The sequence below is a fragment of the Triturus cristatus genome, chromosome 3_2, assembly GCF_964204655.1.
Source record: "Triturus cristatus chromosome 3_2, aTriCri1.1, whole genome shotgun sequence".
Classification (NCBI taxonomy): Eukaryota; Metazoa; Chordata; class Amphibia; order Caudata; family Salamandridae; genus Triturus; species Triturus cristatus.
Window position 1 is genome coordinate 1,210,409,930 of NC_140584.1, and position 16,467 is coordinate 1,210,426,396.

Here is a 16,467-nt window from a genome sequence, read left to right on the forward strand (position 1 = left end):
GGCATAGTGTGGAGTGGTGCAGAGTAGAGTGAAGTGATGCAGTGATGAGTGGCGTGGAATGGAGTGGCATAGTGTGGAGTGGTGCAGAGTAGAGTGCATTGATGCAGTGATGAGTAGTGAGTGGAGTGGAGTGGAGTGGAGTGGCATAGTGTGGAGTGGTGCAGAGTAGAGTGCATTGATGCAGTGATGAGTAGTGAGTGGAGTGGAGTGGCATAGTGTGGAGTGGTGCAGAGTAGAGTGAAGTGATGCAGTGATGAGTGGCGTGGAATGGAGTGGCATAGTGTGGAGTGGTGCAGAGTAGAGTGCATTGATGCAGTGATGAGTAGTGAGTGGAGTGGAGTGGAGTGGCATAGTGTGGAGTGGTGCAGAGTAGAGTGCATTGATGCAGTGATGAGTAGTGAGTGGAGTGGAGTGGCATAGTGTGGAGTGGTGCAGAGTAGAGTGCATTGATGCAGTGATGAGTAGTGAGTGGAGTGGAGTGGCATAGTGTGGAGTGGTGCAGAGTAGAGTGAAGTGATGCAGTGATGAGTGGCGTGGAATGGAGTGGCATAGTGTGGAGTGGTGCAGAGTAGAGTGCATTGATGCAGTGATGAGTAGTGAGTGGTTTGGAGTGGAGTGGCATAGTGTTGAGTGGTGCAGAGTAGAGTGCAGTGGCGCAGTGGTTAATGGTGTAGAGTGGAGTGGCATAGTGTGGAGTGGTGCAGAGTAGAGTGTAGTGATGCAGTGATGAGTGGTGTGGAGTGGAGTGGCATAGTGTGGAGTGGTGCAGAGTAGAGTGAAGTGATGCAGTGATGAGTGGTGTGGAATGGAGTGGCATAGTGTGGAGTGGTGCAGAGTAGAGTTTATTGATGCAGTGATAAGTAGTGAGTGGTGTGGAGTGGAGTGGCATAGTGTTGAGTGGTACAGAGTAGAGTGCAGTGATGCGGTTATGAGTGGTGTGGAGTGGAGTGGCATAGTGTGGAGTGGTGCAGAGTAGAGTGCAGGGATACAGTTATGAGTGGTGTGGAGTGGAGTGGCATAGTGTGGAGTGGTGTAGAGTAGAGTGCAGGGATACAGTTATGAGTGGTGTGGAGTGGAGTGGCATAGTGTGGAGTGGTGCAGAGTAGATTGAAGTGATGCAGTGATGAGTGGCGTGGAATGGAGTGGCATAGTGTGGGGTGGTGCAGAGTAGAGTGCATTAATGCAGTGATGAGTAGTGAGTGGTGTGGAGTGGAGTGGCATAGTGTTGAGTGGTGCAGAGTAGAGTGCAGTGGTGAATGGTGTAGAGTGGAGTGGAGTGGCGCAGTGTGGAGTGGTGCAGAGCGGAGTGGAGTGGCGTGGAGTGGAGTATGTGCGGTGTGGTAACGCACCCTAGACTAGAAGCCAGTCAAGTAACATGCCACTGTGGTCTCGTGTGCTGTTCAGTGTCATGACTCCCCTCTGTCTCTTTTCTCTCCAGCTGGACGCAGAAGACGGGGCCCCAAACTTTGACGAAGACGGACGAGATGAGTACAATGAGCTGCACATGCCCGTGTGAGGCCCTTCACCGCTGAGTGCACGTGTGCGATGCCTGGACACGTGGACATGGACACATGTATGGACAGACAGGGTCAAAGGCCATATACATTACATTATAGTCACCACCTTCTGTCAAGAAAGAACACATATGTAACGGGCAGATGGCGCCACAGACATACCACAGATACCACACCATACCGACACACAGCCTTCTGTAGCAAAGGAACATGTACATATGTACAGATAGACGCACACACATGACCAGTGCTTTGAGCGTACTGGTGGACTCTCCCAGGTTTCAATACCTCTCCTCCCGTGCAGGAGCTCAGTACACTCTGCTGTCAAAGCAGACAGGTGTGTGGAGCTGCGAGCGCCGCGAGGCAGTGTGCAGCAGGCACGAGGCGCTTGAAATGATGTGTGTCTGCGAGTACATCGACAGAGATATTCATATACACACACGAGACAGTCACACCGACAGAGACTGTCATATACAAATGAGACAATTACACCAACAGAAGAAGTCGCATACACACACAAGACGATCACATCGACAGAGACAGTCATATACACCTGAGGCTGTCACATCGACAGAGACAGTCATGTACACTTGAGGCAGACACACTGATAGAGGCAGTTATATACATCTGAGGCAGGCACACTAACAGAGACAATCATATACACACATAAGACAATCACTTCGACATAGACAGTCAAATACACTTGAGGCAGACACACTGACCGAGACAGTCGTATATATCTGAGGCAGGCACACTAACTAAGACAATTGTATACACATGTCAGACAGTCACATTGATAGAGCCAGTCATATACACAAATGAGACAGTCACATCGACAGAGACACTCATATCCAAACAAGACAGTCACACCAACAGGGACAGTCATAGAAACACACAAGACAGTCACAGCAACAAAGACAGTCATATACACCTGACGCAGGCACACAGACACAATCATATACACTTGAAGCAGGTACACTAATAGAGACAGTCATTCACAAACACGAAACAGTCATAGCAGAAGTCATAACGACAGAGATTGTCATATACACCTGAGGCATGCACACCGACAGAGACAGTCATGTACACCAGAGGCAGGCACACCGACAGAGTCAGTCATGTACACCAGAGGCAGGCACACCGACAGAGACAGTCATGTACACCAGAGGCAGGCACACCGACAGAGACAGTCATGTACACCAGAGGCAGGCACACCGACAGAGTCAGTCATGTACACCAGAGGCAGGCACACCGACAGAGACAGTCATGTACACCAGAGGCAGGCACACCGACAGAGACAGTCATGTACACCAGAGGCAGGCACACCGACAGAGACAGTCATGTACACCAGAGGCAGGCACACCGAAAGAGACAGTCATGTACACCAGAGGCAGGCACAGCGACAGAGACAGTCATGTACACCAGAGGCAGGCACACCGACAGAGACAGTCATTTACACCAGAGGCAGGCACACCGACAGAGACAGTCATGTACACCAGAGGCAGGCACACTGACAGAGACAGTCATGTACACCAGACGCAGGCACACCAACAGAGACAGTCATATGCACGTGAGGCAGACACACCAACAGAGACAGTCATATGCACGTGAGGCAGACACACCAACAGAGACAGTCATATGCACGTGAGGCAGGCACACCAACAGAGACAGTCATGTGCACTTGAGGCAGGTACACCAACAGAGACAGTCATGTACACCAGAGGCAGGCACACCGACAGAGATAGTCATATGCACGTGAGGCAGACACACCGACAGAGACAGTCATATGCACATGAGGCAGGCACACCGACAGAGACAGTCATGTACACCAGAGGCAGGCACACTGACAGAGACAGTCATGTACACCAGACGCAGGCACACCAACAGAGACAGTCATATGCACGTGAGGCAGGCACACCAACAGAGACAGTCATGTGCACTTGAGGCAGGTACACCAACAGAGACAGTCATGTACACCAGAGACAGGCACACCGACAGAGATAGTCATATGCACCTGAGGCAGACACACCAACAGAGACAGTCATATGCATGTGAGGCAGGCACACCGACAGAGACAGTCATGTACACCAGAGGCAGGCACACTGACAGAGACAGTCATGTACACCAGACGCAGGCACACCAACAGAGACAGTCATATGCACGTGAGGCAGACACACCGACAGAGACAGTCATATGCACATGAGGCAGGCACACCGACAGAGACAGTCATGTACACCAGAGGCAGGCACACCGACAGAGACATTCATGTACACCAGAGGCAGGTACACCAACAGAGACAGTGATATGCACATGAGGCAGGCACACCAACAGAGACAGTCATGTACACCAGAGGCAGGCACACCGACAGAGACATTCATGTACACCAGAGGCAGGTACACCGACAGAGACAGTCATGTACACCAGACGCAGGCACACCAACAGAGACAGTCATGTACACCAGAGGTAGGCACACCGACAGAGACAGTCATGTACACCAGAGGCAGGCACACCGATAGAGACAGTCATATGCACGTGAGGCAGGCACACCAACAGAGAGTGTCATATGCACATGAGGCAGGCACACCAACAGAGACAGTCATATGCACATGAGGCAGGCACACCGACAGAGACAGTCATATTCACAGACCACGCAAGAAAGCTAGGGATCATCCAAGATGACAAGCTCAACATGTCGGCTCAAGTCAACGCAGTGTGCACCCCCTGCTTCCACATCCTACGCTCGCTCCGAAGGACCTTCAAATGGTTGCCACAGAACACTAGGCGGACAGTCACACAAGCACTCATCACTCGGAGGCTGGACTATGGCAACACTCTCTACTCTGGAATCTCCAAACAGCTCCTACACAGACTCCAGACTATCCAGAACACCACCGCGCGACTCATACTTGACGTCCCATGCTGCGCCCACATCATATCACACCTCATGAAGCTTTACTGGCTACCCATTCACACGTGTAGTCAATTCAAACGTCTCACGCACACATACAAAGCCCTACACCAGACAGAAGCAGAATGACTGAACAGACACCTACGCTCTACTTCACTCTCACTCACACCCATTCCCCACATCTGCAAAAGCAAAACCGGAGGTGGCTCATTCTCCTACATTGCACCTAAGACATTGAGCGACCTCCCTCAGCACGTCAGAGCCTCCTCCTCACTTCTTAAGTTCAACAAGAAGCTGAAGACCCGGCTTTCACTCACACTAACATAGACAGTCTAGACACCTGAGGCAGGCACACTGACAGAGACAGGCACATGCACCTGAAGCAGCCACAGAGACAGTCATATACACACAAGGCATTCACACCGCCAGGAACAGTCAAACCGACTGACACAGTCAAATGCACACGGGAGACAATCACATCCACAGATAGTCATATACACTTGAGACAGTCACAGAGACAGTCATTTACACCTGAGACTGTCACACCAACAGAGACAGGCACATGCACCTGAAACAATCACATAGATAGTTATGTACGCCTAAAGCAGGCATATCAACAGAGACAGTCATAATCACACAAGAGACAGTCATATCAATATATACAGTCATATACACACAAGACAGGGACACCAATAGAGACAGTCATATACACATGAGACAGTCACATGAGACAGTCATATAGACATGAGACAATCACACTAAGGGAGACAGTCATATACACCTGAGGCAGGAACTCCAACACAGACAATCATACACACACACAAGATTGGCATATACACACAAGAGACAGTCACACCGATAGTCATATACACATATACACATGACACCAAAAGAGAGAGGCGCGTACACATGAGACTGCCACACCAACAGAGATAGGCTCATGCATATACACATGAGACAGCCACACCCTCAGAGATAGGCTCATGCATTTACACATGAAACTGCCACAACAACAGACATAGGCATGTACACATGAGACTGCCACAACGACAGAGATCAGCATATACACCTGAAACACTCACACCAAAAGATAGAGTCACATACACACGAGGCAGTCACAACTACAGAGACAGTCATATGCACCTGAAGCACCCGAAGCAGTCACACCAACAGCAATAGGAACATGTACATGAGACACGCACAATGACAGAGATAGATACATATATGCAACAGTCACAAAATTATGCACTGTCCCTATGTCACTTGCGCCTGGAGGGAGAATGCTCTATAAAGGGTCTCCCCCACACTTCCTTTTTCCGGAGATGCCTCTTGAGTGGAAGTGCTTCTGCGAGACCCAAAGAAAATGTGACTGTCTCACCTAGAGGTTCTTTGGAAGCAGTGCCCTAACCCCCTGCAGTCACTCAAGGGGTATACTCTCAGTCTGTGACCCATCACTGCCGCTGTACTACCCCCTGCACTCCTTGCATGTGGCACCATCGGTAAACAACGTTTACCACAAATCTTTTTCCCCGCAGGGAATCACAACGCGGTCGTTACAACGACCGCATTGTGATTCCGCATACCATTACTCCGCAAGTCGGAACAACGACTTGCGGAGGGGGGGAAGTGTTGGATTTAAAATCCAACACCTTCCCTATTGTCCGCACAGACTGGAGTTGGAATAGTAAATTATACTATTCCAACATCCAGCGCCCCCCCTCCGCAAGTCGTTGTTCCGATTTGCGGAGTAATGGTATGCGGAATCACAACGCGGTCGTTGTAACGACCACGTTGTGATTCCCTGCGGGGAAAAAGAATGCGTCATAAGAACATACATTTGGCACCATCTCCTCCAGACATCCACCGGACATGGGGGGCTCTTCCACTGACTCCCATGAGTGCCTGATGGATCCTGTGGGGATTCCCCAGAAAATCTAGTTTGCTGCGTAGCAGTCTTCAGTGTAGAGCTTAGTGTGCACCGGAGGAGGCTGCTCCCCCCCACCAATGATGTGACACTCACTTGAGACGGTGGGGTCCACCAGACATGATGTAACATCGAGCTAGGAGTACACAAGTGCAGTCTGCCGTGCCCCTTCCCCAGATGTGACATATTGTAGTGGGGATTCACCAGAAGATCTAGTTTGCTGCGTCGAATTGTTCGTTGGAGAGTCTAGAGCACTGGAGGAGGTTGCTTTACCCCCTCCCAATGACGTGACACTTGCCTTGAGATTGTAGGGTCCACCAAACTTGATATAAACATTGACTTAAGGGTACAGAAGCATGGTCTGCAGCACTCGCCTTGAGACACGTAGGGTCCACCAAAGATGATGTAACATTGAGCTAGGGGTACACAAGCGCGGTCTGCCCTGCCCCCACCCCAATGATGTGACACTCTCCTTGAGATCGTAGAGTCCACCAAACATGATGTACCATCGAGCTAGGGGTACACAAGCACAGCCTGCCCTTCCCCAGATGTGGCACTCCCCTTGAGACACGTAGGGCGCACCAAAGATGATGTAACATTGACCTAGGGGGCACAAGCACTGCCTGCCCTTCCCAGATGTGGCACTCGCCTTGAGACACGCAGGGTCCACCAAAGATGATGTAACATTGAGCTAAGGGTACACAAGCACGGTCTGCCCTGCCCCACCCCCAATGGTGTGACACTCTCCTTGAGATCGTAGGGTCCACCAAACATAATATATTATTGAGCTAGGGGTACAGAACCACTGCCTGTCCTTGCACTCGCCTTGAGACATGTAGGGTCCAGCAAAGATGATGTAGCATCGAGCTAGGGGTACACACAAGTGCTGTTTGCCCTGACTAGTGTGTGGAACTGAATTGCGAATGTCAAAGGAAAAACACAAGTAATTCTATTGATTCAATTTAAATAGCAGCTGACAACAACAAGCACTGTCCTGCAGAAATACCTACAATGAATGGCATTGTAGATCAGTTCATCAGATGATTAAAAAACACGCATCAGCGACTGGAACCGGCTGGCTGGTTCTTCCATCAGCGTGGAAGAGAAGGACGTAGACTCTCTTGGAAACATAAACTGTGGCATCTTCTCCTTCAAGACTGATTAGACATGGTGCTAAATCCCTGTATATTGATTTTGAGTGTTGTGGGACTTCTTTCAACAAGACCCAATAGACGTGCTGTCATCTTCTACAGAACTTCGTCAGACCTAAACTTTTCTCTAATGTTGACTTGAGACCTATGTCATCTTCTGCAAAAAGCAACTTGTAATTTGTCTTCTCCTCCCTTCACCCATTGGGTATTTTGTTGTTGCCTGTCTGATTGTGTTGTCTCCTCCGGCACCCACCTAGTATGTACGTATCACCTTCGGACATCTATGAAAAGTTATTTTCTCCTCCACCGCTCCCAAAGTACATTTTTATCACCTTAGGGCATTTGTCAGATGTTGTTGTCTCCTCTAAGCCGCATCCAGTATGGTGTTATCACCTTTGTACATCTGTCAGAAGTTATCTCCTCTAGCACCCGTTGATTATGTTGCTATTACCTCAAAAGTTATTCTCCTTGTGGGATTCTACGCCTTTCCCTGAATTCTTTGGAAGGGCCATGCATCACTTGCGATGTGTGCTGGTGGGATAGCCTCCAGGCTTATGCAAAGACATTTTGACTCGAGCGAGCCTCCACCTTCGCCACATTCCCACTCTTCCTAGGTGAGGAAATCCACGTAGAGATTTATCCATTCAATGGGAATGATGGATTTGTGGGGTCTTGACGGCACATTATCTGCCTCTTGTGTGTATAAATCTGCTTTTCTCGATTGTTTCTTCTCATGGACCTGCTTCCAAAGCCATTGATCACCAGCAGATTCTGATGTTTACCCAGAGATTGACCATAGAGCAGAACCATGCCACAGCTTTCAATATTGCCTCTGTGGCCAGTGGTGAGTCAGGTCTAACAAAGGCCAGTTGGGATTAATGAACTGATGCTTTTCACGATCGGCGTCACCAGAAGAGGCTTGCCAGAAAAAAGCCTCTGCACTGGCTTTAGACATTGTCAGGAGCTGACGGGGCACAGTTTCTTCCATGCTCTGGCCCCCACTTGGATACAGTCCTGGTTGCACCCAAGTTTCCATGGTAATACCAGAGGCAATCTCAGTCATAGCTTTAAGCACCCAGTAAGTGGTGCCTGCTCCCTCTACTTGAATCATTTTTAAAGGTCAGAAGAAACACGAGCACCTCACATGCTTGATTTGCACTCTTTTGCATATTTAAATTATTCTGGTGTAGGTGGTACATGTCTCCCAGTGGTAGGGGTGGCAACCATCAAGGGCATTTGCACTGATAGATTATTCAAGCCCAAAGTGTTTATACCAGCTTTGCAAGCATGAATAAAACCTTCTTAGGGTCTTCTCCAAGAAGGGTGTGGCATCAAGGCCTGTGCCTCAGATATTTGCACACAGTAGCACCTGCTGTCCTTTCTGGGAGCTTGTCTTCTCACCCCAAAGTACCAGGTGTGCCAATCTTCTGTACATCATAATGTATACACTTGTTTGCTGCCTTAGCCGCTGCCTGAGGAGGTATCACTGAACAGGACATGGAGTCTATCGCTCTGAGAGGTCAAGCTATCCTAGAGACCAGCATGTTGTGCCCATCCTTCTGTAGCTTACGACGCCTCTTCCGGCAGCATGCGGGGACCTACCATTTGTACCTTACGTCTACTCATCTAGTTGCACTAGGGGTGGAAACTTAGAGCACCTCACCTGCCCAGGGTGGAGTCATGCCCAATGTGGAAGGAGGTCTTGGCTCTTTGGCTGGTCGGACAGGGGCCCGGCAGCTAAGGTGAGGGGTAGCATCTCTTCCAAGGATCGCTGTAAGCTGATTGATGGTCCCTGTATAGGCACCTGTTGGATCCCTCACCCTCTGCCTACAGCAAAGACGATTTACAGATCACTGTGTGCAATGATTTTATGTTTTGAAGGTGTTGCTTTTCATACATTTCCTGATTAACACCCCTGAATTTTGATATTTTTATCACTGTAATTGACCTTTTGAAAGAATCATTGTAGCATTGCTCAGTATTTATTTTTTTAGAGTACCAAATAAATGTGCTGTTTAAATTTCCCAAAATATGCCAACCTTTATTGAAAAGAGCGAGAAATGGTTGAATTTAATGGTTTGCGGTCCCTTGACCCGCACCAGGGAAGTGTTTTGGAATTCAAAAAATCTCAGTGAGGTAAGGATAAACACCACCAGCAGGGGGCATTCATGGTAAGGTAACGCTAGACAACAACAGAAGGAAGCAATCATGGTAAGGAAACTCTGGACCCCACCAACAGGGGGCAATCATGGCAAGATGTGGCTAAACACCACCAGCAGGGGGTGATCATGGTAACGTAACACTAGACAACAACAGAAGGAAGCAATCATGGTAAGGTGTGGCTAGACCCCACCAACAGGGGGCAATCATGGTAAGATGTGGCTAAACACCACCAGCAGGGGGGGATCATGGTAACGTAAGGCTAGACAACAACAGAAGAAAGCAATCATGGTGAGGTGTGGCTAGACCCCACCAACAGGGGGCAATCATGGTAAGGTGTGGCTAAACACCACCAGCAGGGGGGGATCATGGTAACGTAAGGCTAGACAACAACAGAAGAAAGAAATCATGGTGAGGTGTGGCTAGACCCCACCAACAGGGGGCAATCATGGTAAGATGTGGCTAGACACCACCAGCAGGGGGGATCATGGTAACGTAAGGCTAGACAACAACAGAAGAAAGCAACCATGGTAAGGTGTGGCTAGACCCCATCAACAGGGGGCAATCATGGTAAGATGTGGCTAAACACCACCAGCAGGGGGGGATCATGGTAACGTAAGGCTAGACAACAATAGAAGGAAGCCATCATGGTGAGGTGTGGCTAGACCCCACAAGCAGGGGGGGATCATGGTAACGTAAGGCTAGAAAACAACAGACGGAAGCAATCATGGTAAAGTATGGCTAGACCCCACCAACAGGGGGCAAACATGGTAAGGTGTGGCTAAACACCACCAGCAGGGGGGGATCATGGTAACGTAAGGCTAGACAACAATAGAAGGAAGCCATCATGGTGAGGTGTGGCTAGACCCCACAAGCAGGGGGGGATCATGGTAACGTAAGGCTAGACAACAACAGAAGGAAGCAATCATGGTAAGGTATGGCTAGACCCCACCAACAGGGGGCAATCATGGTAAGATGTGGCTAAAGACCACCAGCACGGGGGATCATGGTAAGGTAAGCCTAGACACCACCAACAGGGGGCAATCATGGTAAGGTAAGGCTAGACCCCACCAACGGGGCAATCATGGTAAGGTGTGGCTAGACCCCACCAACAGGGGGCACTCATGGTAAGGTGTGGCTAGACCCCACCAACAGGGGGCAATCATTGTAAGGTGTGGCTAAACTCCACCAGTAGGGGGCGATCATGGAAACGTAAGGCTAGACAACAACAGAAGGAAGCAATCATGGTAAGGTGTGGCTAGACACCACCAACGGGACAATCATGGTAAGATGTGGCTAAACACCACCAGCAGGGGGGGATCATGGTAACGTAAGGCTAGACAACAACAGAAGAAAGCAATCATGGTGAGGTGTGGCTAGACCCCACCAACAGGGGGCAATCATGGTAAGATGTGGCTAAACACCACCAGCAGGGGGGGATCATGGTAACGTAAGGCTAGACAACAACAGAAGAAAGCAATCATGGTGAGGTGTGGCTAGACCCCACCAACAGGGGGCAATCATGGTAAGATGTGGCTAAACACCACCAGCAGGGGGGGATCATGGTAACGTAAGGCTAGACAACAACAGAAGAAAGCAACCATGGTAAGGTGTGGCTAGACCCCACCAACAGGGGGCAATCATGGTAAGATGTGGCTAAACACCACCAGCAGGGGGGGATCATGGTAATGTAAGGCTAGACAACAACAGAAGGAAGCAATCATGGTAAGGTGTGGCTAGACACCACCAACGGGGCAATCATGGTAAGGTAAGGCTAGACACCAAAAGCAATCATAGTCAAGTACTGCTAAACAGGTAAGGCTAAACACCATTAGTAGGGGGCAATCTTAGTAAGGCTAGACTGCAGCTGTGGGGGACTTTCATGGTAAGGTAAGGATAGTCACCAATTGGGGGGCCATCATGGGAAGATAAGGCAAGATATCAATAACTGGGCATCAGATTACCTCCACAGACATTGAGATTTACAGCTGTGGTTGGAGCTGACAAAGAGTGGTAGAAATGTTTCTTTATTTAGAAGAATAAGAAGTTCTTCTAAACAAGAACACAGGAAACTGTTGACTTTTGTGCAATCGATGTTCTTTAAATCTGTCCACTTGAAGTCTGAATTCAATGGAGTTGGGATCATGTGACGAGATTGGCCTCAGTTATTAGTTGCCAGATGTGTCAGCTGGTACCCCCGGGAGGTCCTCCCTCACCCAGGTCTGAGTGATCATGACATCAGGGGAAGGAAATGAAGAAAGCAGGCTTGTAAGAGAGATGTTCTGTTGAGGAGCATGGTTTGGCACGAGGCATTAAATATGTCAAGTTATATGAGGTCAAAGAGCACGCGTTGCACTACAGCTGACTAGCATTTTGGTGAATCATCGTCCAGCGACCAAATACATTTTTATGCATTTTTCAGCCTTCCAATGGTCTTGGACAACCTCACTCTCAGCTCAAAGAAAACCCAGTCAATAATTTCCAATTGGCACTGTCCAATGTATTTGATAGAGACTTCTAGCTGTATATTCCTTACCTTAGAATTATCCTCAGGCATCAGACTAGATCCAAATGTTTTTCCTGAAAAGTACCCCTGTGCCAGCAGGTGTCGTTCTTCAGTTCCCCGTTGGGTCGTCAGTGCCAGAAGTGACATGCGTGGTGCCTATATAGGTGACTCCCCAGCACTCTAACATCAGTTATTTTCTTTCCATACTAGTCAGTGTACATCTGCAGATCGCTACCCCCAATACATTTTTGACTGACTTTTTTTGACTTTTTGTTTTGAATTATCTCCCAGTGTGGCAGGATGTCAACTAAAAAGGCCAAAAAAAATCCCAGTGGCTACTGTCACCGGCAGATGTCGGTGACAGACTAGCACCTTGTTTGCTTCTAGTGCCTTGAGCGCAAACACGACGGGAGGACCTGCATCAACTGTCGCACCATGCACCCCAAAGCCTTGGGGGAGCGCTCCCTCAAGCTCCTTGCCACCCAGTGTGCGATGCCACAATGGTCTCGATCCCGGTCAAGTGGAAGGTCCTGGAATCAGTCACGGAGCCCAAGATCCTCATCGCACTCTAAGTGATCTCAGGTAAGTCTCCCAGGTGCAGTTTTTCAGGCCTATCTGCCTGAATGGCGAGTCCAAGACGTTCAGGCAATGAATCCGATATTTCAGCCTCTATCCTGGATTTCGGTGAGACTGACTCTGAGGAAACTTCATCCATCGGCCATTTTAAAAAGGGGACAATCCGAAATGATGTGCGGAAGCCTGGTATGATGATTGAAGTCAGGATGGGGACTCCCACACTGACATCTCTGCTCTCTCGGACATATGAGGAGAGGCTGCCACAGTGTGTTAATTGTACTCATAAAAGCAATATCACAAACCATGATTATTTATTAAATATACCAGCAACTGCATATAAAGTTGGCAGTCGATGGTGGATATATGTCGACCTACTGGCAAAGCTGATCAGGTCTGTTGGCCTCCAGGTGTCGTCCTATGCGGCTGACACCCAGGGGCATATTTACAAGGGCCTCGAGCCCCCCGAGCACCACTTTTTGCAATGCTCTGGTGACGCTGTGCCCAGCTACATATTTACAAGGTAGCGCTAAGCCACTGCGTGTCTTAAGGACACATTGTACATATAGTCCTCCTCAACAAGTTTTTCTGTGTCAAAGGGGATTGAACTGAGTGTTGCTGTGGGAGTTTCCAAGCAACATCCATTGCTTTTTGTCACTGCTCAAGATTTACAAGGATCCGTAAATCTGAGGCAGCGCCCAAAACATACGCTTTCTCAGGGGAGGCGTAAGAGTGGCACAACGAGGAGAAATACTTTTATTTCTCCTCATCTGTTGCCCTTATTATGTGTGCTCAATTCTGCAGCGCACATAGAAGAAGCAAATCACCACTGATGATTGTATTTGTGCAGGAAGGTGTCCCTTCGTGCAAAACTACAATTATCCCTGCATCACAGACACCCTTGCACCATGGTGCAAGGGTGCCTGCACTGACACTAGATTGCTTTTTTACACGAGCACAGGGGCAAGTACAGAAATGTGGCATATTGGTGTAGATACGGCACATTCCTTTACTTAGAAAATGACACAGCTCAGCTCAGCAAAATAGCTTGTAGCACAGCACTGCACCAATTTCTTGTAAATAAGTACCCCAGATCGCTGTTTCCGTCTCCAATGACTGGAAAGGGGTGGCTGACAAGTTTAGGGCTTGCATGACGGAAATCGGCAGATAGATGAGGGAGAACTGGCTCAAAATGAACAGGGAGCAAACTGAGATCATAGGGGCATATTAGCAAGTAACGGTGATAATTATCGCCTGCTGCAAGTATCACAAAATTTTGTATCGCTAACTTTTCTTGCTAATTTTCGCAATATTATCGTCGTATTATCAACACGTAGATAACATGTGAGAGGGGCTCTGAAAGGACGCGAAAAGTACCGGTAACGCGCGATAGCTATTCATGCGATAGCATGGGGTCAGCGCGTTAGTGGGGATAATATTTCACCTAACATCTCATGATGCCTATAAACCCCCTAAACCCCCTGTATGAGACGATAAGTGGCCCAATGGCCTCGCATGACAAACAGTTGGAAAAGTGTGATAATGTGACATGCCGGATGGTGTCATCTGATGTTGTAGTGCACACAACAACACAATGGCACCTTTGGACATGGGAAGGGTCTACTAATATGACATTACCTGCGCCGCCAAGCCTCCCCAGTGACAACGTTTTATAGATATGAAACGACCCCTGCGCACAGGTCGTTGTTAAAGAGCTTTCTTACCCCTACATCTGCGGGACCTCTTGCTGCCTGGACCTTCTGCTACACGGACCTTTGCCTTTTGGAATCCTGTACTGGGCTGTTGTTTAGTTTGCTGCCCCACTGCTCGCCGGACCCGCTTGGCTGGTCGCGCATCGCAGAGGAAGTCGGCGGGGGACTTGTGCTTGTGCAGTGGCTGTGACGACTGGGGAGTCTTGGGGTATCGCTGCAGGGCTGCGAGCGTCTCTGCAGGGACTCCATCTCCCAGGAGTCCCTGCCTGGCCAATCTGCATCACCTGGCCCGCTCTCCCGGCTAGCCCCGCCCCCTGTGCACAGGTCGTTGTTAAAGAGCTTTCTTACCCCTACATCTGCGGGACCTCTTGCTGCCTGGACCTTCTGCTACACGGACCTTTGCCTTTTGGAATCCTGTACTGGGCTGTTGTTTAGTTTGCTGCCCCACTGCTCGCCGGACCCGCTTCGCGGGTCCCGCATCGCAGAGGAAGTCGGCGGGGGACTTGTGCTTGTGCAGTGGCTGTGACGACTGGGGAGTCTTGGGGCATCGCTGCAGGGCTGCGAGCGTCTCTGCAGGGACTCCATCTCCCAGGAGTCCCTGCCTGGCCAATCTGCATCACCTGGCCTGCTCTCCCGGCTAGCCCTGCCCCCTGTGCACAGGTCGTTGTTAAAGAGCTTTCTTACCCCTACATCTGCGGGACCTCTTCCTGCCTGGACCTTCTGCTACACTGACCTTTGCCTTTTGGAATCCTGTACTGGGCTGTTGTTTAGTTTGCTGTCCCACTGCTCGCCGGACCTGCTTCGCGGGTCCCGCATCGCTGAGGAAGTCGGCGGGGAACTTGTGCTTGTGCAGTGGCTGTGACGACTGGGGAGTCTTGGGGCATCGCTGCAGGGCTGCGAGCGTCTCTGCAGGGACTCCATCTCCCAGGAGTCCCTGCCTGGCCAATCTGCATCACCTGGCCTGCTCTCCCGGCTAGCCCTGCCCCCTGCGCACAGGTCGTTATTAAAGAGCTTTCTGACCCCTACATCTGCGGGACCTCTTGCTGCCTGGTCCTTCTGCTACACGGACCTTTGCCTTTTGGAATCCTGTACTGGGCTGTTGTTTAGTTGTTTAGTTTGCTGCCCCACTGCTCGCCGGACCCGCTTCACGGGTCCCGCATCGCAGAGGAAGTCGGCGGGGGACTTGTGCTTGTGCAGTGGCTGTGACGACTGGGGAGTCTTGGGGCATCGCTGCAGGGCTGCGAGCGTCTCTGCAGGAACTCCATCTCCCAGGAGTCCCTGCCTGACCAATCTGCATCACCTGGCCCGCTCTTCCGGCTATCCCCGCCCCCTGCGCGTCAAATACTTTCTATATTAGTGGCATCTGCTTCCGCTGTGCGGGAGCGCGCGGGAGCATCCCGGGGGAAGCCTGGGACAAGGGCAGGACCGTCTGTGGCCGTCCGTGGTCAGCTGTGGTTGGGTTGGCCCACCCCCCTCGATCTGTTTTGTTGTGTTTGTACCATAGCCTCATTTTGTCTATAGGGTGGTATTGTGGATTTTTGCTGGTTTTGTTTGTATTTTACCATCCTTGGGTGTCTTAGCCCCCCTATAAAACATGCCCTTACGTTCAGGGAAAGAACGTTCTGTGAATTTGCAGACATCTAGTGGGGTGGTATCTGGCCCTCTTGATGCCTTTCTAATTAGAGCAACGAGCATTTTGGAAAAGGAGATAGCCTTTGCGGAGAAACGGCTTTCTCTAGATCTTATTACTGGGAAACGCTCATCTCTAGGTCGCATTGCCTTAGCGCCAAGCACCCGCTATGAGCGCCACCCAGTTATCGGTTCCCGTTCTGGTGGATGTTCATCCCGTGGTGGAGGGGGAGTTTTTGAATTCATCAGTTAGCAACTCCCACACCAGTGTTTCGCCTGGTAGTGGGGGAGGGGATAGTGTGCTATCAGCAAGCCCAGCCTTACTGGACTCTACTAACGGGGACTCACAGATGAACATACCTGGAAAGAGAAAGAGAAGGAAGGGCCGCC

General features: G+C 50.0%; 1 protein-coding gene across 3 annotated transcripts in view; it reads left to right on the top strand.

The window, feature by feature from the left end:
- SLC4A3 (solute carrier family 4 member 3) overlaps window positions 1-5,974 on the top strand; it is a 696,397-nt gene extending 690,423 nt beyond the window's left edge. For all 3 annotated transcript variants that reach the window (XM_085650187.1, XM_085650189.1, XM_085650188.1), the window contains one exon: window positions 1,439-5,974. In XM_085650187.1, coding sequence (XP_085506313.1) covers window positions 1,439-1,516 — 78 coding nt within the window. In that variant the 3' untranslated portion in view covers window positions 1,517-5,974. The remainder of the gene's footprint in view (window positions 1-1,438) is intronic.
- The last annotated feature ends 10,493 nt before the right edge of the window (window positions 5,975-16,467 follow it).